This window comes from Aulostomus chinensis, chromosome 13 (genome assembly GCF_037954235.1).
Source record: "Aulostomus chinensis isolate RoL2024-O1b breed Wild chromosome 13, RoL_Achi_v1.0, whole genome shotgun sequence".
Classification (NCBI taxonomy): Eukaryota; Metazoa; Chordata; class Actinopteri; order Syngnathiformes; family Aulostomidae; genus Aulostomus; species Aulostomus chinensis.
The window spans coordinates 8849746-8875243 of record NC_141332.1 but is presented as its reverse complement, the minus strand read 5'-3'; the positions used below and the strand labels follow the sequence as shown (position 1 = coordinate 8875243).

General features: G+C 41.3%; 1 protein-coding gene across 2 annotated transcripts in view; it reads left to right on the top strand.

Annotated features, from left to right (window-relative positions):
• The first annotated feature begins 439 nt into the window (after positions 1 to 439).
• tenm1 (teneurin transmembrane protein 1) overlaps positions 440 to 25498 on the top strand; it is a 202405-nt gene continuing 177346 nt past the window's right edge. For both annotated transcript variants that reach the window (XM_086223045.1, XM_086223046.1), the window contains exons 1-3: positions 440 to 811; positions 18685 to 18949; positions 24915 to 25229. In XM_086223045.1, coding sequence (XP_086079171.1) covers positions 18733 to 18949; positions 24915 to 25229 — 532 coding nt within the window. In that variant the 5' untranslated portion in view covers positions 440 to 811; positions 18685 to 18732. The remainder of the gene's footprint in view (positions 812 to 18684; positions 18950 to 24914; positions 25230 to 25498) is intronic.

The window sequence follows — 25498 nt, the reverse complement described above, 5'->3', positions numbered from 1 at the left end:
ATGAGGAGCAGGTGTTACTGAAAATCTAGCAGCAGTGAATTTAATTCAATTTCAGGTCCATATTTACAGCATATAAATTACACATTCATTCTTAATTATAACTTAAATATCCTGGAGGATTTCTATGAAAATAATGCCTGTTGCTCATTTCGAAGCAACATTTTTGATGATTGGGAAATTGCTGTTGAGGGATCACCAAAGCAGCTCTTCACCGGGAGAAAACACCAAACTTTCACTGCTATATTAATGAGTCAGCATTCCAGCACAAGGCGACAGTGCAGACATATGGCATCACCTGAATGAGTTTCACTATTGATCCACACCAGCTCCTGACTGAGAGGAACCTGAGCGTGTTTATGCCTGTCGCCGGTCACTGCCACACCCCCTTCTCCGCGGTGCGGTGGTATGATCCACAGATGCTGTTATAGCGGCACCGAGCTTCACCAGCAACAGCATCACCCGTCAGCTTCCTCGAGTTCAGCTGCGGCTAAACGCACGGCGCCGGGGTTCCCTGTCACCGTACAGCGGAGCTGGCCCCTGCAAGAAGATCCCCTCCTCTCCGCAGACGTCGTCTCGTCCTGCTCTGTCGGCATTTGAGAGAGCGGCAGCAGCATCAGCGGCAGCAGCGGTAGCAGCATCAGCACCGCCGCCTCCAAGCCGCACCAGCACGCAGAGAGAGGTTCCTCATCCACATTTAGCAGGAACACAGCGGCTCGAACCTCATTTCTAGCGGGGGAATTGCACAGTCTTTAGTGTTGTCAGGGCTTCTAAGCATGGACTTGGACTAAAGGAATGGCTGCATGTGGGGAAGGTAAGCGACGCGCTCTGATCTGGCCTTTCTATCGGCTGCGATGTTGCTTGGCTAAACGAGGCTTGGATGCTGAGACAACGTGAGTTCACAGGAAATGGTTATTATCAGCTGTTCCGAGATGTACTGTGCGGTGCTATGGCCCATGTGTATGAAAGGGAGAGTGGCAGACAGGGACAGGGTGTGTGTGTGTGTTTGTGTGTGCCTGTGTGCGTGTGTGTGTGTGTGTGTGTGTGTGTGTGTGTGTGTGGTGCAGTTTTATGAAAATACGTGCGCCTCCTTTGAAGTGTAAGGATGCAGACATGCCTGTCTGAGATAATGACAATTCACCTACAGTGCAGTGGCAGACTGACTGCTTTGTTTGTGTGTACGCGAGTGTGTGCGTATGTGCATGTGTGTGTGTGTGTGTGTGTGTGGGGGGGGGGGGGTGTCAGCCTTGGGTTGTTGTGCTCTAGTTCTGGCTGGTCCTCTCCATCTCCATCAACACTAAGGTGTCCTAATGATGCCAACAGTGACACCGGAGGTCCAGGGTGTATATATCTGTCTGTCTTCTGTCACCCTGTGCCGGATATTCCCAACATTCCCATCTTACAAGTCCAACAGGCGCATCGTCATGACTCACTGTATTACATAGTTAATATATATTTACTTAACATGTATATACACACACACACACACACACACACACACACACACACATATATATATATATATCCCAAGTGATCCTCTAACCTTAGATGATGCTGCAGCTGGTGAAACCCACCATTTTTGGGGGACTAAATTATTGAGCTGCACAATATTCATTTTTCACATTGTGGGGTTAAATAATTAACAGCAGCAAATGCATTTGGATAAATCATAATTATTGTGAAGGCAGCGTAAATTGCATCAGGATGGATATGCTCGGATAGATTTAAATTAGACCTCCTCACTCCTCTCCTTCACAGTAGATTATAAATAATTGCTTTGAGTAAAACCACTGAAGGCATATTTTCAATAAATAAATAATCAAATAAGCAAACTATATATATATATATATATATATATATATATATATATATATATATATATATTTAATAATTACTATGTCTGGATAACTCTCTAAAAATATTCTAAAGCTATTTAGAAGAACATACTTCTTATTCATCTTGCTACTCATTTGAGGAATGTAAAGGAGCTCGACGTGTTTAATTTTAAAATGCAAATAATCTGAAACCACAATTTATCAGGATACTGCATGACTCCTGCTGTAGCCATACACATTATTTCACAATACAAGCACTTCATCACAAGGTCTGATCCTGCAGATGTGACTACTCAACGCGCGTGCGTGTATGTGCGTGCGTGCCTGTGTGTGTGTGTGTCCTACCTGAATCTGCTTACGACACGGTCACCATGCTTAATTCCTTCTAGCCTCGCGCATTATTGATAGTGATGATAAAAATGAAGCAGTCATTCTTTGCTCTTTTTTTATTAATAGAGAGCATCTGTGCATGGAGGTTAGATAATTCACACAGTCAACCTGCGCGCCCTTTCTCATACGCTACCAGGGATGCACACTTACACATGACGATGATGTAGATGCATGGGACCTGGGGAGGTTAGCTGATCCTGCTTTCATTTCTCCTACGGAACTGTAGTGGTGATGGGCAGTGTGTCATATATTATCCACTGATGTGTGTGTGTTGTCTATATGGGGGTATTTTTTAGGCCCTTTTAAGAGCACACACTGGGGATTAAGTGCATTTTTAAATGGCACACCCATCATGGTGACGCCCTCACAATTCGAGGGCAGGTCTTTGAATTGAAATGTCACTTCACCAATTATATGCCCCCACACATGCTCCTGATAAGGCAGTTCTGTCAGTCAACCAACCACATGACTAATCAATTGGTCAAATTTCACAGTGTGACCAGAGCCAACTCGTTTCCTCGGCAGCAGTTAGTGGGCAGCAGTGGCCCAACACTAATGATCTGTTTCAGCTGTTACTCATTCACTTTTTAATTCTCAGACTAGTTGTTGCTAAGTGAGTAGCACATATGGTGTTTTGGTAATCTGAAGATCAGCTCCTTGGCTTGGAGTCTCATGATTATTCCTGCAGTGAACATTATTAGGATTCTGCTTTTTTTTTTTTTTTTTTTTTTTGTCTTTTGTGTTTTGCCATTGTCCTGAGTCAAGATATTCCCCAAAAATGTGTCAAATACTTTCTGACATTTGAGTGATATCGCATGGCTTTTGGGTAGCGCAGTACTGTACAAGTCAGCGGGGGAGTTCTTTTTGTTATCCAACCCTGCATTATTTATGAATTTTCATTCCAGGAATACTGTAGCCCCTGGCACTGTTATGCTCCTTTCTACCAGGGAAACGCTCACACACACTTCCCACTGGCCCACACTGCAAAACTGCATTTCCTTAATAAAATTGGGGTCATGAATTAGTGAGAGGACAATGTGAAAGACATCAGAGGTTGTTTATAATATTGAGTAGAACACTTAGTGGTGCAGTCAGAGTTGAAGCTTGCAGGCAATATGAGGCCCAGTGGGACTTTTTATGCCCCTCTCTTTCCACCTCTCCCAGCATGTCCATCATATGGTGCGAATGCAATTGCTAGAAAAGCATAAAATGAGTTGCCACCCTGCTGATAATTTCAAAGTAAAAGGAAGCAGTTGGGTAATCAGAATGCTGGACCATTAGACTTGCACACACAGACACTTAGAGATGTAACCATTGTACAACTTCAAATATTTACCTTCTTGCTGCAATGCTGCTCCATCCTCAAGAGCAATTGTTTAACAAATCCTGCAGTGCTAATTAGCTTCTCCTCTATTCATTCAGCTATGGTCGGCCTCTGCAAAATGAAACTGCCATAAAAAAGTGAAATACAAAGGCAATACAGTGCTGCCAAATTACCCTCTAAAAACCTCATATAGGCCCAATGTTTACACTTGAGTTCACAATTAATGTGTTGAAGAACAGTGGAAAAATACTGGCAGCATTCACTGAGAATCAGCAACAAATATGAAAAGTTAAATACTGACATCATTATTTTTTTCCAATTCTAAAATACCCCCCTGCTTCTTGAAAAATGAGGTTTCAGAATAGAAATCTTTGATTAAAATTTATGTCAGGCCCAATGTATAAAAATGATGCCAAAATGTCTCATGTTTGCTTGCTCTTATCTTCTCTGCCGTTTTGAAGGATAAAAAATATGTTTCAATTTTTTTGAAGACTAGTCTCTCCTCCTTTAACCCTCATGATAAAGTATCCAAATAGTGTTTATTGTAGGGTTGAAACCAAAAGCAGGACCAACAAAAACAGACAAAAGGACAGAAATAGTATCAAAACCAAAATCACTTTCATTGCATCAAACAAACACACACACACACGCGCGTGCACACACACACACACACACACACACAAACGCATGCACGCGAACACAGATACATATGCAGGCAGGCACATACAGTGTATGCCTGAGGCATTCTCCTTTTAAGTATTTGGCTTTTTCTCAGCTGGCATCTCCAGCTTTCATTCCCTCTTGTCTTCCTCTGTTGGGCCATGGGCAAGAGTCAGGAACTATATACAGTTAAATAAGAAACATGGCATTATGGGAGATTTGTATTGTTAAAATGCAACCGCTGCCTCCCTTCTCACTCCTCCACCTTCAACTCAAGACAGAAGGATCAGCGCCACAAGAGGCTTATTGGTCAAGCCCACTCCACCTCTCTTTAAAATATGAGATTAATTTGTCAAGAGGAGTGTGTGTGCGTGTGTGTGTGTGTGTATTTGTGTCTATGTGCTAATGGAACACACCTAGCTAGAGGACTGAGATAGAAGAGCTGTCTGAATGATATTGTGGTAATTTTAGAGTGTCTAATTTGTCTTGTTGCTCCATTGGGTTGTGTGATATTTGAGGTGGGTTTTTTTTTCATTTTGTCCACCTCCTTAGAAAAATGTGTATTTTGGATTGTGTGATCGTATGAGAACTCATTTTATTTTTTCCGCATTTTGTAGCGTAACACACATTTTAGCACACGTAATACTGAATATATGCAATATTTAAGCACATACAGGCAAACGCACACTTTCTCACACAAACATACATAGAAAATCCACATATAGGGACACATTTCTCCCTGTGACTTTTTTATTATTCATCCAGTCAGTGGACAACTTTAGAAAAATCGAGTTTTCTTTCTTCCCAAAATTTATTACCACATAAATTGTCCTTCACTTTCAATGTGCACTTCTTGGCATTGCTTTCTTCATACTTAAGTCAAAATCCATTATAGTTGTGTTGATTTTATCCTGCTGTTGTTGACAGGAAGGACAAAAGGGAGTTGGTGCCAGATGGCTTTTACAGAGCGACGTTTCACCTTCAGTCTAATCAATATAGGAAAATGATCAGGGAAGGATTCTATCAAAATAAGATCATATGCTCAGAAAAAACAAACAAACAAACAACATGGTCAACGTGATAATAAAAAGAATAAACCAACTATTTGGGAAATATGACCTATTTGCCAGACAGGAAGATAGGTACCCTTTTCTGCTCGATCTGTGCAGTACAGAACTGAGAACAGCTTACCCTACCTCTGTAAACAGTTATAGATAAGGTTCAGGGTCTTGGTTTGACAGGAAGTAATCCTTCTCATCCTCTCTTATAAGGTCAGTTGATTAGTAGTAGCAGTTGCATCAAATATTTCACTCCGTCAGGTAAGCAGTAATGAATGAGTGGAATCTTCATACACACAGATTTGTTCTTAATCACATTAGGTTTTTTTTTTTTTAAAACCTCAATTATTCTAACAGTCTTTGCAGGCCATGGCATTATAAGAGATACACAATAAGTGTCAGGGGAAGCTTTCCTTCCTGTCAAGACTAAATTAGAGGCTTGAAATGTCAAATCATATTTAAGAACACATTTTTAAAAAAAATATGAAGGAGCCCAGTGTCTTGCTATTTTATGCATGTTTGACTGAATACAAGTAAAGACCGTTTTGTCAGAAAAGAATATTTGATGACTTTTGACACCATCATCCATTGTGCTAAGCTAACTAACAGTCAAATGATCTCTCTGGGTCCGGGCTCCCAGGAGGAAAACTGTTTCTTTAATCGAGAGAGTTGACCACACACTTGCTGCATGCTGGAACATAATTAACACACCTCCAGAATACTCCCCAATATGAATTATGTGCATCTGCAGCTTTGTTGCATGCCTTCCAAGTGATTTACTTAGCAACATAAAACAGTGATTGTGTACTGTACATCTCTCCTCTAAACGAGTTCATTTATTTCCTGCTGACTGGTAAATAGCCTCATGTGTATCATCAGTAATATTCATAGCTCCGCTTTCTGGATGATCATGAATTATTAACTCATAGAAAAGATGAATAGCTCCAAAAACGTATTTGATGCTTCTCAGCTGGAAGCCATGTTTTCTATATGACAATACAGTAGTGAACAGTACAGTTGAGTTCAGTCTGTTTTTCAACAGGTTTAATTTCACAATGAGCCTACGTGAACTTTGAGATGGGGTTTCAAACATGTGCATCGTGACTCAGTTTGATTGCAGAGGGAGAGACACACAGTCTCTGTTGATTGGGAGCCAAAATGCCTCGCCAAACCACACAAATAAAAGTGATTAGAACATAGCCAATATCTACTCCAAGAATAAAAAATCATGGCAGCAATGTGCAGCTTTTTTGAAGTAAAGCATACGTGATGCATTTTTTTCTTCACTAACATTATATTTTACAGTATGCCACCCTGACCGGATGTGCCTAGAAAAAGAATAGCTTGAAAGACTCAAATTTGGTTCTCTGAGATGTGCTCGGAAAGCACGGAGTTTCATCTGACAAGTAACAAAATGAGAAATGCAAATCTTTAAGGAACATGTCCAATGCAGTTTTGCCAAGGTCTTTAGAAGGAAGAGACTGAAAATAGGAAACAAGATGCAGGATGAATGAATAACAAATCATGGCAAAGAACAGAACTCCTGTCCAAACTGCAAATACACGTTGAAGTGATTGATTTTATTGATTTCTTTTTGTTTATCTAGAATAATTTCGCACGTAGGTCTGAAAATACCACTACGATTCATACTGTGTCGGATAACCGACCAATAGGTTATGACCTTGTGGTGAATTTATATGTCTTCTGACCAGACACGACAGGCAGATGGACAAGTGCATTCAGCCTACACACATTTCTGTCTTATCGCCTCACAAAAGAGCTGCACTAGAATCTCAGTTTGGTTCTGATAGAGTCTTTTATGATTGGAAACACAATCTCCTCAATTAACCCATGAAGATTTTTTTTCCATTTCGCACTCAGTCTGTAATACTGCGCAATCTTTGCAGATACGTATTTCAATAAAATCAATATTGTCTGCTTAGCGAGTACTAAATCCAGTTTTTGATAACAAAAGCATCAGTTTATCAATTAATTTTGCATCTGTAGTGCTGCCACTCTGCTTTTCTTCGGGTGTTAGTGGTTTTAGCGGTCAAATGCATTATTGAAAGAGGCTTTTTACCAAGCAGTGGCTGATGTGGAGAGCTTAGGAAGTTGTCAGTCTTGATGTAAAGCTTTATTTGCAAAACGAGTTAGTGTGAACAACCTTTAGTTCGGCTAGAAGGACAGGGACATGTATTTATCTTGTGAGAGAGGAGGAATATCAGATGTGTTGAATAAGGCTTTGCCTTGTCAGGAATATTGATTAAGTGGTTTTGGGTGGTGTCTCTTTCTCCATGTATATGTGGTCAAATGGCTTTGGGCAGTTGAATATAATGTTGTGGGCTGTTGCATATTCTGTTTTTTTGTTATATTTTCTTTTGTTTACTGTTGAGCCTGGTGGGGAATCAGCAGAGGGCTTTAGATCAGAGAGAGAGAGTCAGCGTGGATATGAAAAGAAGCTGGTGTTCATCAGAAGCAGCAGGAAGAAAGCTATACCTTAAGCAAGATCTGAAAAGAGAGAAGAAAAGTTTTAAGTGTGGTTGAGATATAAAACTGGCCTTTGAAAAGTTAAAGCAGCTACTCCCCCGCTCCAGGCCACATTCAGAGGGCATCAATAGTGTAGCAACCCATGGATTTCTCCACACTGCTCAGGCAGGCGGTGCCAATGTGGGATTTGACCCATGTACACTATAAATAGCCACATGGTCTGGGATGGTTTCAGGGCTCCTGACAGCACCTGACAAGAACTGAGCTTCTTTCTGACTGGACACACTTCTTGTCACGCTCTCATTTGGACACCAGTGGGCACACACTTGTAGTCTATTGTTTCACCACTATGACTTACTCAAACATATTAACCTTGGGTGCTGAGAAACAACAGAGGAAGGCAGCACTGGTTGTCAATGGTTCGGACACTGACAATGCAGAGAAACTCATAACGCTGATTTACACAATGTGGTCCCTCTGGGTTTTTTTTTTTAAATTCTCTGAGGCGTAGGTATTCAAGTGTGTTGTTTGTCAACTACTATGAATGCTGTAAGTGTGTGTAGGCACAAGCGTGTGTCCATCAGTGACAGTCACAATGTGTTAAATATTTTCTATAAGGGATACTCTATGTTTGTTGACGTCCAGGCGATGCGCTTGCGTGTGTGTGTGTGTGTGTGCGTGTGTGTGATACACGATGCTATGGGCTCTACTGGTAAACTCGGCATTAGTAGGAAGACATTTCAGGCTTGGTTAGCTATGAAAGCACAACTACGTGATGAGAGTGCTGCCGCCCACAGATAGCTCACTCTTATCCATTAATTAAATGTCTCTCTCCCTTTCAAAACGCTTTTCTTCAGTTATCCACATTTTCAGTGAGAAATCTTTCCATCTCTCATTATCTATCCACAACTTCCTTTATCCTCACTCTACATCCCTCTTCTCCCTCCTGTCGCAGGGGGTCCCAGTAGGCGGTGTGCTGTTTTGTTGTGTTTCGGGTGGTTTAGGTATAACAGGGTCCTATGGGTCCTCAGGACCTCTCATCTGAGGTGTCCCTATGCCTGAGGAGGTGATGCTAACTTCGAAGCGCTACCCCCCCTTCCAATTACACACATACTAATGAGATCTCTCTCTGACAGCTCACTGTTTATTCCTGTTGGGCCTGTAGCCTAGATCTGAAGCTTATGCTTTGATTCCTTTTGATAATTAAGCCATTGTATTGGAAGACAAAATAAAAGCTGGCGATCGACACCAGGAGCGTCACAATGTTGATTTGAAGCATCTGTGGCAAGGAGTTAAAATGTTATGCTTTAGCATGAATATTAAAGTTGCTCATTGTCATTCCTGGGGCTTGCAAGGTCTGTTTAGTGAGCAGGATTAGCTTGTCACTCTGCAAACAAGCTTCATGGAAATGTATAAAGGCCAGAGCCAACAAAGAAAGTAGCTCCCTTCTCACTAGAGGTCTTGGAGCTGTTATAAAAATAAGACCTTCACACGGTGGTGGAAATGTATTTGTAATCCTGCAACTATACTGTATCAATAATCTGACAAACTAATATTGTTGGATGGATCTCTGCCCTCCCAATTCTCCTTGTTTATTTACCAACTCAATTTCTCTGTTGGCCCCAGTCCTCCCGCTGCCTCTGCCTTCCTGTTCCTCATCATTTTATCATATTCCATATTGGAAAATTATTTTTGGATTTGTCCTCATGGTCCTTTCTTTCACAGATGCGCATTTTGCTTTTTGTGTTACAGCTGTCAGACATCTTAGCAACCTCAGATATCTTAGCAACCTCAGCCCTCCCTCTAGTGTTGACTTGAATCCTGTTTAAAACCAACTTGTGCATGTGGGCTTCAATTATGTCTCCAAAATGATTTGCAAAAAATGGCCCCCTCATCTACTGTTGCACTGTTTAAATACCGTAGATGGATGGATGGTAGATGGGAGGGGATCAAGTTGGTGAGGGGCCTCATATTGTTACAACTGTGTGGTGATAGATTATCTCTCCTGTGTGGTTACGTGTGTGTGTGTGTGTGTGTGCGTGTGCGTGTGTGTGTGTGTGTGTGTGTTTATCTGTGAGAGAGAAAGAGACAAAAAAATTGATGATGGTAAGGATGGGGGTAATAATGTAATACCATACATGTGTTTCATTCAGTGTTGTCACTTTGGGTTAGTTTTAAACTGAGCAGTGAAGAATTCAATACACGCAGATGAATTATAGATATAAAACAAATTAGAAAAAAAACACAATGATATAAACATACAGTTTCACTGCATTTTTTTTTTTACATCTGATCCTTTTGTAGAACCCACACTTGAGATGCATTTAAATTTTTAAACAATTTTCAAATTTTTATTCAGTGGTAATTTTCAGCAGAAGTATATGAATAAATTAGTGTTTGATTGAGAACATATACAGTACACTTTGGAGTTTAATGCAGAATGTAGGAATCCATTAATAATAGAAGTCCATGAATTTTACATAGTTGGGACTTGCACGGAGACAATTAGGATCAGTTGTGGTGGTGGTTGGTGCTTGAAATAGAGTATGAAGAACACAAACAGTATGTGTTTCAAACATGAATAGTGAAAACAGAACTGCACTTGCTTTGTGCCCTGTGCATACTTGTTTGAAAAACAGTTGCCACCCAGCTGATTCCCAATCCTGGGTATTGTTGCACCCAATTTTTGGTGTTACACTAAAATTATGAGCCACTCATAGTTCAGATCAGCTATATTTTCCTCACTGTTTGGGAACTAGGCAACATTCAGTTGGCTAAATGTAAATAAAACCCCTATGTTAGAACTTCTTCTCCTGCCATCACGTTTAAACTGCACTTTTTCTTCAGAGATCAAACAACTCGAGGATGAAAAATCCCATCAAACACACTCATGATGCTGAAAGGAAGGACATTGTCTAAATTTTATGTTTATTGTTGTAATTTCTGTTTGACCGTTTCCATTCGTCCATCCATTTTCTATCGCTTATCCTGTTAAGGGTTGCGGGGGGGCTGAAGCCTATCTCAGCGGCCTTTGGGCGAGAGGCGGGGTTCACCCTGGACAGGTCGCCAGTCCATCACAGGGCCAACACATAGAGACAGACAACCGTTCAAACTCACAGCCACACCTACGGTCAAAATTAGAGTATTCAGTTAGCCTAGTTGACCCTGTTTACCTGTTAATTTTAAAATGCATCATGGGCAATCATGCAGCATTGAGGTGCAGTGGTTATCACTGTTGCCTCACACAGCAAGAAGGTTCCGGGTTCGAGTTCTGGCTCGAGTACGAGATCTTTCTGTGTGTGGTTTGCATGTTCTCTCTGTGCCTGTGCAGGTTCTCTCTGGTACTCCAGCTTCCTCCCACAGTCCAAAGACATCAAGAGGGGACGAGGCTGATTGATACTCTAAATTGACCGTAGGTGTGACTGTGAGTGTGAATGGTTGTCTGTCTCTATGTGTTGGCCCTGCGATGGACTGGCGACCTGTCCAGGGTGTAACTTGCCTCTCGCCCGAAAGCTGCTGGGATAGGCTCCAGCCCCCCTGCGACCTTTAACAGGATAAGCGGAAGAAAATGGATGGATAGATTGATGGATGGATCATGGGAAATCATATCACGCCTGGACATTATTAAATTCTAATGTCAATGACCACTAAGACATAATATCATCAAGCCACTCAAACCACTTGCTTATTTGGTCAGAGACACATTTTTTCACATCTTTTATGTATAAATGCTCTTGAAGTGTCCCCAACAAGACCATAACTGGAATATATAGTATGTCATTCATGCAGGTCCTGGTGGTTGTTTTGGAGCCATTGTATAAATTTGTTTTTGAAACATCTTGTTATTTTCACAGCTACCTGCATGCTTATGAAGCCAGTCTAGTACTTGACTGTCTGATGACAAACTGATATGACACAAAAGCATGGGGCCCTTTGAGTTTGCAGTGGAGGTGACAAGCAGTAATGACATCCGAACATAAGTATGTAAGTAGTAAGTATCTGTCTCTGGATAGTACACCGGACATGGCTATGGTTTTGACAAGGTTGAAGCTGGAGCCTATCCCAGCTGCCTTCAGGGTAGAGGCGGGCTCCCCCCCTTACAGGTCACCAGTCCATTGCAGGGCCAACACATATAGACAGACAACCATTCACACTCACAGCCACGCCTATGGTCAAATTAAAGTATCCGAATAGCCTCGTCCCCTCTTGATGTCTTTGGACTGTGGGAGGAAGCCAAAGTACCCGGAGAGAACCCACGCAGGCACAGGGAGAACATGGAGACTCCACACAGAAAGATCCTGAACCTTCTTGCTGTGAAGTGACAGTGCTAACCATTGCACCACCATGCTGCCTGGTGCCTGAATCTACCAGACTTAAACCCTGACAAACTGAAGTCTCCTCCTGTCCAATTTGACACTATCCAGGATGATCTGGGGGGCTGGTTCAGTTAATTCATCCTGCAAGATGGAGATGACATTATCAAATTTACAAGAGGACTGACTGATGACTTGCTCCAATATCTCACTGGACAAGAATTTTAGCTTGCGTTCTAATCAGAGAGAAGAAGCCCGTCTACTGAAGTCCTGTATAACATAACGCAGGACAGAGTGATATGGTTTTCTTGTCAGGTGGTCGCCTGGCTGCAAACTAAGCAGTTCAGGTGTAATGTTACCAGTCATGCTGAAGAAGTGACTAGGTCATCATCAAGTCTGCCACAACACAGCAGACCCTGCAAGGAGGCATGGAGAATTTTCCTGCGTGTTTTGGACCGTATTTGGGACAGAATCTATGGTTCATAGTGTTGTTGTTTTTTCATTTGATTTATGAATTATGACATTCTACGAACAACATCGAGTAAATACTTTTTTGCCAACCAATTGCTGCAGGCTCTGCAAACAACCCAGTCCCATGTCAAAACGTGAAAAGGCTACGTTTGTCCACAGTACAAAACGTATCAGTTCTACGATAAAAAATTGTGAAATGTGTACGTTTTTTTTCCCCTTTTCTTTTCTATTGGAACACTGGTAAATCATGTGACTCTTTCATGCGGGCCTCTCAAAACAAAAACATTGGCGGCCGCTGCTGTCATTTTCGGAGGAAAGTGCCTTATTCCAAGAGAGTTTTGATTTAATAAAGCATTCTGATGACATTTCTAGCGAGAAATACACATTTTGTTTTCATAATCTTCGCTCAGTTCTTGTGTATAATCTTTGGTTTGTTCGTTATTACGATGAATCTTTCACCTCTCGGAAGAGAGTCGTAACAGTGTTACGTTGTCTGTTGTTGCTAAGGTGGTTGCTAAGGACGCCATTACGGACGAGCGTCATTCCAAGATAGGTTTGATTTTTAAAAAAGCATTATAAGGACATTTCTGGCGAGAAATATACATTTTATTTTCATAATATTCGCTCAGTTCTTGTATGTAATCTTTGATTTGTTCGTTATTACGATGAATCTTTCACCTCTCGGAAGAGAGTCGTTACAGTGTCACGTTTTCTGCAGTTGTTATGGTTCAAACCACAGAAACCTAAATGGCGTTTATGTCATTGTATTTTGTCATTACATTGCGTCGTTATCTGAGTTGAAAATATATTTGTGTGATTGTTGACTAATAAAAATAATATAAAACAAATTGCCCCAGGAATTACCATCAAAATATAAAATAGCTACGCTTGTTTGTTGTTGTTTGTGTGATTGTTTACTACAGCTGTTCAATAAAAATAATGTGAAAGTGCGCCAGGAATTCCATATATCCGCTTCCGTGGAAGTCGGCCCCCGTTCTTCTGTGAGAAAATCCAGAGTTGTCGCGCACTCCGAGGAAAAAAAACAAACATATTTTTAATTCTTTATCTTTTGATTAATAAGACAATCAACAAATTGATTTAATTTCTGGATGTTTATTCAGCCTACAAAGTACATTTGTAACCATTATAGATCTACCAATCAGCATTAAGAATATAAACAATGACGCTGACGTCACATCCGTCTCAGAGGCTAACTCATGCACTCAGAGGTGGCCTTTTAGTTCCATCACTTCACGCTGTATTTACAGATTTATTACTGAGTGGAACAAACCACACTGATGTCTGGGTTAATCAAGGATATATTTAAAGAAATCCAAACTATTTGGCAAGTTAAATTTATCCTAACTGTTCTTCATATATTGTGCTGGTAATGTCATGTAATTTCTTTTCAAATGTAACTTTTTTCGTTCCGATATGTGTATTTTTACTGCTCCAACAAAGCTGTTCCTCTTCTGGGGGAAATCAATCATTCAGGCAATCAATAACTGAATGTCTCTGATGCTGTACTGTAGTATTGCAGTACAACAACACCTTGATCCTTCCTTTTCAAATGTTTTTATTGTGTTTCTCTTATCAGGTGTTCAAAATGATTACAATGAAAATAAATCATTTATATTAAGCTTTGTTTCAAACAATAATAATTGATCAGCAAATGAGGCCTGATGGGCTGAAATAGCAGCTTTGTGCTGTTCAGTGACACCTGCTATAAAAAGGAGTCAAGGCGGTCTTAAAGATGTGAAAATGCTCCCAAAGATCATTCTTCATTTTTGTCTTGGAACAAGATTGGTTTCAGGCCTTTTTCCAAAGGAGCTCCAAAAGGCTCACTTAACCCTTTGAGGCCTGGCTGAGACATGAGGCCTGTTGACCCTTTGACCCTGTTGCTCTTTAGCTCTCATTTGGCCTCTGCAGTGGATACAGACCTGAAACTTGAACTGTGAGGCCTCTAAAATTTATAAAATCATAATCTGGTGGAATAATTCTATAACCCCCTCCCAAACAGGAAGTGGCTTCAGGAAGGAGGTGGGGCTTCAAAATTTTAAATATTGGATTCTGGTAGAGGTGTGAACTCACCTCAGAAATCTCATCTCATTTGGAGCAACTCTGACCAAGTTATGATGCTCAATTGATAGACTTTATTGGACTTTGCCACACCCTTTACGGACAGCAGAAACCACCACAGATGCGATCCTTATGGAGGACAGAACAACATACTAAAATTTCAACTTCCTAGGTTCAAAGAGAAAAAAACTATCCCCTTGTGAAACTGGGCAAAATCAGGGTCTGTGACGTCTGCACTCCGAGAGCCTTTTGGAGCAGAATTGAGGATCAAATCTGGGTTCTGGTGTTTCTACTTGGGACCGCATGAAAGAGTCACATGACCTACCAGCGTTCCAATAGAAAAGAACAGGGAAAAAAAAACATACACATTTCACAATTTTTAGGCCTTTATCGTAGAACTGATACGTTTTGCACTGTGGACAAACGTAGCCTTTTCACGTTTTGACATGAGACTGGGTTGCTGCAAAAGTTGATAAAATATATTCATTAGCTCTTCAGATGTATTTGCATGATTCTGGACCACAACAGCCAATCAGTGTTAATATTCTCTTAACGTAACTGACATCCTGAGGGAAAGAACATCCTGACGTCTGGACTTTGGATCATACATGGCATTCAAAACACTGGTGTGTATTAATACGCTGAGCGCCTACAACATAAATTTATTCGTCACAGAAGTATGTCATGAAAACAGATACAATATCATTAAGATTTATAACATTTCCAGGGCTTCAACAGCAGATACAGAGCAGAAATGATGATTAAATATGTAAATGATGAGAAAAAAAATGGCAAACCCACCCTCTGATCCTAACGTTTCAAGCTAATGCTAACCTCTAAACTGTTGCTGCGTGTAACTTGACAAACAAGCAGATGATTTCATTAACCTAGACTCGTTAAGTTTTCCAGCCTGTGAAGGACCTCAACAACTAATACAGTGTAGCAAAAATGCTAATGCTGAGTGTAGTTAATGACAGGAAATGCCAAGTCCCTACGCCTCTGAACAAGCTAAAACTAAATTAGCATAATGAACTTAACTCCAACTCTTCTGTTTTGCTTTTGTTTTGTTTTACAAGACTATGTTATGAAAGAGGAGGGAACAATGGACCACGTTTCCTGTGTTAAGTTTATGTGTGTGTATTTATAGAGGCACAGATTGAAACGGAGCAGCAAATTGTATAGTTTGATTGAGAGACAAATGCTTTGACTGCCTGAGCCTAGAACTGCAACAGATAGAATGTCCACTCACTCACTCACTCACTCATTGTAAATGATCTCAATGTGATGGCAGATTGTGGATACATTCTATTTCTCAACAGAATATGGTCATCTAGCACTGGTGGAAAAAAACTCCTCGATTGCGCATTTCACCATTGTTGACTGAGATGGAAGGATGTAGATGAATTGACCCCAAAGTTTAATAGCTCCTACATCCTCTTGTCATACCCATAGTTGGAAAATTTGCTGAAGTAGTTGTAAAAATTTCTTGTCTCAAAAATTGTTCATGAAATGCAACCATTTGGGGACAGTCTGGAGCCCTATAAACACATGCACACACACACACACACACACACACACACACACACACACACACACACACACACACACACACACACACACAAATAGTACATACATACAGACACGCACAGTTCTCCAGTAGGGTAAACTGTTCGTGAAGTAACTTTCTCAGTATGTTGCATGCAGTTTGAATAGAAGTTAGACAGGCAGTTCTATCCAGTGATGGAATCAGTGAGGCACTTATATAGTAACACTTATAGATCCATCGGTACATCCTGTGGTCCCCTGCTATACACGACCATAAAAAAATCATGAGAGATGATCGAAATCTTGTGTCGAAGGTTTTGAAGAAGTATTAAAAATTTACTCTTGCATGTTGGTAATTATTCCAGCATCCTATGACCTAGGGTTGTCCGTCTGTGTTAGCAATCCATTGCAAAGATATTGTACTTGCTTCAGCCCAGGATGATTATTCTTCAATTTAATAATCTGTCTGCTGTGGTGCTCAGGTGGCACATGCTTACTTGTCCTACACAACGCCCATGTGTCTTGTTTGATGTGAGCCTGGCTCTAGCAAAACAACCTCCAGGTTTTGACTTCAAAACCAAGAATCAAACCCCCTAATGGGCACCCCACTGTGGGCTAGAATTAGTGGGAATAACCCCTACCAGCAGGCTTACTTCTCTAAATGCAAGGGCTCTGGAGTATGGGATGGAGGGTGTAGAGTGTGCAAGGTGGGGAGAAAGCACAAGGATAACAGACAAGGAGGTAGGAGAAGCATGGAAATGAAGGATGGTGGAAGAGAAGCAAAAGAGATTAACCAAAATGTGAAGGTGAAGTGTGTTAGAGAGAAACACATGTCAAACAAGCAGGACTCTAAGCAAAATGTTCAGTAGACTGTGTCTCTTTACATGTGTTCTCTTTTTGTGTTCATATGCGCTCACACACCGACACACAACGGGCAAACAAGATGGTGCACCGGATGCAGGATCGCATGCTTTCATTTTTGCGTGTAAGCTTGCGACAGACATAAAACGTGCAGAGAGCCTCTGTGGAGACAGACAGCAGCCAGTGCCTGCAGCATACTCAAAGCTCACAGGGTATATGTATACTCACTCTTCACCGTACCAAAGAGAAGGTGACACCAGTCAATCCCGTTCTGACAGGGCAGCTGAGATAATAGCAGGCTTTGATTCCTTGCAATAACTCCTGCCAATCAAAATAAAAGGCATCACGATTGCAGGGAATCACGTGTGTTGGTGTGTGGGTGTTTTTTTTTTTATGAATATAAGCTTACGGCACACTAGATTAGCATAATGAACTCAACCCCAACTCTTCCACTAATTGTGTATCGCTTTTACAGATCATCTGTGCTATGATAATGTCTCTAGAGGGTGAGGGTGTGTGTGGGATGATATGTGCAAGTGACTTGCCCCATTTTTGACTGTCAGAGGTCAGCAGGCGTACTTTGTGTGTGCATGCACATGCAAAACTGTGTGTGCTTGCGTGCACGTGAGGAATGAGGAGGGTTAGCCTAAGGTCAATGGGAGGAGTCTTTCAGGTGGAATAAAAGCATCACTGCAGTGGTAGAAAGGTCAGCTGTAAACTTGTATCAAACTAGTGGTGATCACCCTGCTGCAGATCTCTGAGGTATTGAGCAGGCACGCTCTAATGGCTTTGATATATGGACTACAGGACTCCCTGAAGAGGTCAATACCATAGCACTTTGTCTCTATGAGCAATGACCCTCTCAAGCTCCATTTAGAAGCTTTATATCTGCAGGAAATAGGCTGGAAAGGCTTCGGGAAGGGCACAGTGAAAGAGAACTAATATGAATGAAGTATTTTCTAATCACTTCTTCTGTGCTATAATCATTGTCCCAATCAATCATTAGTTATGGTGGTATAAGCATATTGCACCAGACACTATCAGAAGTAGATTTTGATGTGGTTGAGAGAGAAGAACGAGTTGAACAGAGCTGAAAAATGATTTATCATTACTCAAATTGGGAGGGTAATGACACTGTAAAGACTGGTTTCTAATAGTGTTTCTTCATTACTTGAGAACCGGGTGAGTGAGTCATAGTGTTTCATGAAATTGACGGACATGGGAGTCGGCACCAAATTTGTTGATTTATCTGTAACTTGTCAATGTTTGTCTGTAAAAGAGAGATAAAGCTGACAATAGCTGGAGAAAACAGACACCCCAACAGACAGAACAAAGTGCCATGCTTGAGTTTGCCCAATTTTTCTTCAAACACATCCAGACATAATCGCAGTCCCTTCTGAGTGTATTGATTTAGAACTAACCTTTGGTGTGAAATATGAAAGCCGCCAAATACTGTTTATGAATGTCTGCTGTAATTGCAATGAGCAGATGCTGCAATATTGTTCCACTGTGTTCAATAACAGGCTTCTTGTGCTATTTTTCTCCTCTACCCTGCCTGCACAATCCCCTATTTCCTTTCATTTTCCTGCACTGGCCCATCCTTCTTCCACCCTGCTGTCCTCTCCATTCTTTCTCCCCACCTTTCTAACCTTTCCTGATTACAGACTGTGTGCTGTGGCTGTGCTGAGTGACTAAGTGGAGCCCTACAAGCCATGGAGGAGATGGACAGTAAACCCTACCAGCCGTTGTCTAAGGGCCGCCATGAAATGGAGATGTCCTACACCAGCTCATCTGACGAGAGTGAGGACGGCCGTGCCCACCATCGCTCTTACACCTCACGTGAAACCCTCCCTGACTACACACATGAACTTCGCCTCACCCTTGGTTCTCACCGAGAAAGGCAGAGCAACTACAGCCAAGCCCAGCCAGGTATCACTCAGTGTGTACATGGTCAACACACGCTCGATGTGGTAGGATGTCTTTACTTGGAAATACACAAGCAGAAGCTGTATGTAGTCTCAAATGGATAATGGCACAAAGATGCACATATGTTGGCAGACGCACACACACACACACACACACACACACACACACACACGCACACACACACACACACACACACACACACACACACACACACACACATTCTTCTCTCGCACTCTTTCTTCAAAAGGGCCTAAGTGAGTTACCTATTACAGTTTACAATGAGCCAGAAGGACAGTCGGAGGCAGCCAATTACCTCTTCTCCATGGAGGTGATATTTCTCTCCCACAGCTAAACTAGGTCAACCCCAAACCTCTCTGGCCTCACCTGGGGTGGAACACCACCTTTCATTACGCATACACACACACACACACACACGCACACACACACACACACACACACACACACACACGTGGGCAGCTGGACATATGCACACACATTGACACGTACACACTGAATTCTTCCCTGCCGGTGACAGGAGGAGAAATGGGCCAGTGCATTCTGTGATGGATGGCCTTTATGCAGGTCATGTATGGTGTTAAGAGAGAGGCTGCACCTCATCAGAAACACGCTGCTGTGTAAGGTTCATCGTAATCAATAGATACACTTTTTGCTAACACTACCTCTCGCTACCTTGCTGGACCTACCCACCATGTTAACAAGCAGCATTAGCTATTCATAGCAGCTACAGCTCCTGAAAAGCAAGTCACTGTGCAGATTTCATGGATCGAATGCAACCTGTAATGGTTACAATATTGTTTGCCGTGCAGCCACTCATCAATGGCCATTTGTCGTTGCCACCCTACTCTAATATCTTCTTGAACATTCTAGTGTCCAAAGCGTAATCTTTCAATCTGTTTCTACGAAAAAAAAAAACTCCCCTGCCATCAGTGTCATATGTTAAGGTGCAAAAGGACCCCCAAAGCAGCCTTTGAAATGTCAATGGCAGCCAGTTCTGTGAAGCACATCTGTTCACCTTTGGGCAACGGAGTTATATAAAGTAAACCCTACCTAGGTAACCAACTGTTAGGGGGACATATTGCCTCCAGTGACGTTTTTAATGGATTGCGGGGTTCTTGACAAAGATCAGCCAATTCATCTATTTCCCAACCCATATTCCTCATATTTTCCCTCATCTTCCAAAACTGCATCTTGCCTCCTCCACCTTTCCTTTTCTTTCCCTCCCATTTACCATCTGTGTATTTTCCCCTAATCTCACATGATTTTCTTAGTCTGTTTTAATGCAGTCTAAATGCAGTCTTTCCTCTTAGAAATAAGGAGTATGTATATTATCTATACGCTCTAGATAGATAAAAATATAAAAATGGTTGTAATGAAATCAAATAATTCAAACAAATGAATATATTTTAATTGCTGCAAAATAAATTACTTGTGTAGACCTCACCAGTAAAATTCATAGAGTCCAGCATTTTACATGATTAAGTAAACATTCTGGTGTAAGCCAAGAAAAATAGTCAAACCAAACTATGTAAATTTATTTCCTGCATTTACATAAATTAATGTCTGGCAAGTAACACTTGATTATTGTGCTCTCCAAAAATAATCAGAGCCAAACTAAAAAATGAGCAATTCAATTGCTGTAATAATGCACTAATTATTTTACATTATTGAATAATTGCATTTTTGCTAAAGGGGCACTTTCTTGCACTTGCCTCATTTTGATTAATGGTAAATTTCAGTGTATTATTTTGAGAATATTAAAAAAAAACATGTAGCTGTGGTGGAGGTTTCCTTCTTCCTACTCACTACAATGAAATGCAGATGTTGATACAGTCAGAGCAAATTTGCATGAATCCTGGTTTGTGGGTGGGATCCAAACAAATGGCTAAAGGAAACAAGAAAAGAAATATGATGAATAGCTCTTATGGGATGCAGGCAGCTTGAGTTTAATTACCAAGGGCTTAATGAGTCTCTTCCAAATTGTGCCATACTGTGGTGCTAATTTTAGAGACTCAACCTGTGGGGAAGGTCTCAGGGGAAACCCTTTGTCTAGGCTGAAAACGTGGACCTGGGCAATTTGCTAGTGGAAGGTTTGAGTAGAGGAGTGTTTCTTGGGCAGCTTTCTGGACTTTTAGATATTTGATCGGAAAAAAGGGTACTGCTGCCTCTTCATCCTGGGCAGGATAAAGAACTGTCTGATTTTCCAAGCAGGTCAAGAAGTGGACATACCTGTGGCAGAACTGGTGATGGAATAGTGAGTAGGGTTGGGCGAGCCACTTTATGTTCACTTTGCCCGATCATGTTTAACGGAGTTCACTGGTTTACAATCAAATCTTGCAAAGGGCGAGAGAATTTACATCACGGGCAGCAAGCAGGGCAGACAGAGGAGTTGAGTTAGTGGCAAAGAGAAATGCCAGGAATTAACTTGGTCACATTGTGACATTAATGCTGTAGACTCACTATCCCTCCAATGTTACTAAACCCTGTCAAGCTAACACTGCTAATGCACCTCGCCAGTCCTCCGTAATGGCAGCTTTACAAAAGATGTCAAATACTACTGTGTCACCACAGATAGGTTTAGTGTAAAACAGCATTGGCAAGATATTTAGCAAAGGAGTTGATTCCATTTTACATTGTGGAGACTAGGTGACCCCTGTTCATTTAGTGAATTCCTATTTTATGTTAATAGGTTATCCAATTGTCTTTGGAAAAAAATTATCATGATTCATCCATTCAGTCACTGATTAATGATCTGATTGCCAGTCAGAACAAGTCTAATTTTAAGTGCACTAAATCCAAAGTAGAGGCATCAGAAGGAGTGCTGGCTCCAGGTCCACCATATTGTGTGGTAACCAGAGAGGCTGGCAGGGGAACCTATGCTTTGAAAAAAGTGCCCCCCAAATATGAGATGTGACATGGAGGCAAACCATATGATGCAAAAGGAGCTCCTCAGTCTTAGAAGCAGAGGGATTAGAAACCATTTAAGTATGGTAAAAATACTATTATACCTGAAATGGAGAATGCCAGTAACAAATTCCCCTGCAATACGTGACCAGAGGTACTTCGTAATGGGTGGAAGAGGCAGCAGGTTTACTGGTGCCTGGTTGGATGACGTCCTGCAGTCATAGATAAGGCCACTTTACAGAGTTAGACAATAAGGATTTTTGGATAGTCTAGACAAGAAATGATTGCTTACGACCAGTGTCCCCAGACATAAGGTACTACCACAACTGATAAAATCTGTTTGATTCAGCTGTAGTAAGGCAGCTGGAAAATAAAGTGCAAGGGAGCAAGTTCTTGTGCACAGGAGATCATTGGATGATAGCCACCCTGAGAGAGCATAGGACTTGATGTGAACAGATGTTTGAAGCAACTGATTACTAAATCTGCTGGTGGGGTCCAGGATACAGTTTGGGGCATATCAGTGAAAGAAGAATTTGGTAAATCCAAGTAACTATTTTCTTTAAGTTGGGATGAGTAAGTCCACCACCATGGTCTTTCATTCATTTGTCTTCCTTCATTCAGTGACTACTGCAGACACAATAATTACTGCCTAGAATAGCTGACTAGCATCACATGAGATGATTAGCCAAACGTGTGATTGATCAGAGTTTTGCATATTAAAGGGAGAGTTCACCCAAAAATTTAAATAAAGTCACCATCTACTCACCACCAAGCTGATGGAAGGCATTTTAGATTTCTTAAACAGAGGTTAAGGAGTAGTTCATAGTACAGACTTGGTAATTGAGAGCCAACTCACACGGCTAGGTTACCTTGTACCCTGCCGAAGCCCATTTGTCCACTTCCTTGCTTATCCTCCATTACATTTTTCCGGGACTGAATACACTTAAGTATGAGTTTAATATTTTATTTAACCTTTATTTTACCAGGTAGTCACTTGAGATCAGGTGATCTCTTTTTCGAGAGAGACCTGGCCAAATTTGGTTGGGGACCTCACAGATCTGATGCTACATTTCATTACAAGAGCAAGATAGGCATGCAAATCAACTGCAGTGTCAGGCTCTGTATGTTTCACATTGTATCATGCACTGTAATGAGAGAGTTGACAAGTTTCCACAACAAATGCAACATAAGAGTGAGGAGGCTCTTCAGGTTTAACTGTTGGCTGGCTTGCAAATGGAATCAAAGCAAAAGACTGTTAAGCAAGGGGCAAGGACAGTTGATGCAGCAAAAAAACATTGAGGGTGGCAGGAACGAAACAGGTTAGAAAACTGCAGACAAGATCCATCAGAACAAAGAAGAATCTCAGAAGTAACTGAGTGGCTGTGATCAGCGAAACCACTGAAGTAAGAGGACAAGCCACCATGGAGTGACTGAGAGGCTGGGGCTCTTATTCTACAGGGTTGATTGGACCAGGTGTACAGATTGCAATCAGCTGACTGAAGACTGCGGAATGGGGGGATTTCCATGCCCATATCAGCTCAACTTAGACAAATGAATTACACATAAAGGAACACATGAGGAAGAAAGCTGACATCACATACCTGGTCCTGACATCAAACATTAGAAAGTAGCTTGAAGGATGCATGCATGATTGAACCCAAGACAAAAATATTTCTAAAAACACACTATTGCTAGAATTAAGGGCAGGTGATTATGTTTGGCGTGTTAACAGCACCAATGCTCCTCTTGTTAAGATGCTGCTGTTCTTTTTGAGGTTTTAGTGAAAAAAACAAAGCTGAGAGACATACAGTAAGTCCTCTAGGTGCATTGTGGAAATTACTTAAACAAAAAATAAAACAGTTTATGTTCATTTATGTCCGGGACTGAACATCATTGCAATATTTACTCAGAATATGAAATATAGATTATGAGATTAACGTATTTGTGAAACATATGAATGTTGTATATTTGCAAACTGGGTCAAGAGCAACTCATTGAAACAGCAGGAAATTGAAAGTTTAGGAAATTGTTAGATTTCTCACTTTACTGCTGATGTTTGTGTCAAGGAAATAGCCTATTTGCTGCTGAAAAGTCCTCTTGCAACCAATTTGTGCTAAACAATAATGGGCAGTAGTGACCAGTCTTGACCCAGTTTGAATCCAGTTGCACAGTTGTACTTTGTAGTTGGTCCTGACCTCATCAAACAGGTACAGCAGGACACGTTGCTGGTCAATAGAATGGCCAAGAGGACTTTCATTGAAACAGTATGGTTTGTTTTCAGACCTGACGAAAGATTCCTTTTAACTTCACTAAATTATAAGGAGAGGAAGTCTGTCTTTCCTGAGTCCTCTGAAGCCTTTATAGCTACAGGAGTACCAGTATAGATTTCAATTTATGCCTCGAGTTCTTTTTTAATGACATCAGTTCCATTACTTCCACTTATACATTTTAAACAGCAAAGGAAGAAAATTTACTCAGCTGTCTCTAAAAAAAAGTACAGCTCAATTGAATTGAATTGAAGTGTAACCAGAGGACTAACACAGTATATCTGATGTTCTCAGATAACACACTGATGCTTGTGATTGGAGGGCGTTCTAATACCTGAAAGCATAGGAGGCTCAATTTTTCGCTCAGTCTGAGTCAATATTAATAAGTTTTGATCTTTATCTGATCTCTTCACCCCACCAAGGAGAATATAGATGAGATCAGTGCTCTGTTTGAGCAGCAGTTCAATACATCTCCAGCTCAATAACACACATCAGGCAGTTGAAGCAGGATATAGCTTCACTGCAAATGTTTAGGAAAAATTAAAGGTGGCATTTTGATTTGGGCTTTGCTACAGAACTTTTGATAAATGCTTGCTCAAATAACAACCTGTCTCCTGACATTATTTGGGGGACGTTCAGTGTTTGGCATGTAAACCCCTGTCTCTAACAAACACCTAGTCAGCTTAGTGGTTCAAGGAAATAACAAACACATGTCATAAAGGATATAACAGACACATGTCATTGCTCCTCTATATCTTCTTCCATCTTTCGTCCTTTAGAGTTAGATTTCTGCAAGGCTGGCCAGATGAGGAGCCCAGACTACCACATCCAGCAGCAGCAGCAGCATCAGGAGGAGGAGGAGGAAGCATTGTGCTCTGGGCCAGCCGCTCATGTCCACAGCCGTGGCTACTCCTTGGGAGTGGGCTCAGATATGGACACGGAGCCAGAGGTGGATCCCTCGCCTGCTCATGGCATGCAGCACATGTGGATGCGCGGCTTGAAGTCTGAACAGAGTTCCTGCCTCACCAGCCGAGCCAACTCCGCCCTCTCTCTCACTGACACTGAGCATGACAGAAAATCTGAGCCTGATAATGGTGAGTGATAAAACCTCTCTTCATAATCTGCAAGGGGATTGTCCATCAATTCCAGAGGAGATCTAAAAAAAAAAAAAACCTTTTTTTTAGCTTTGCAGATAATATAGTGCACCTTTCATTGTTTGTAACAGAATGCAGCATGTTCTCACTGACTCACAGTATCACAATCAATACAGAACAAATATATGCAAAGAGAAGTAATATGAAAACACACCATTATTACTCCTTTCAAGGTTTAAGTTACACCCTTGGGCAATTATATGATTGAA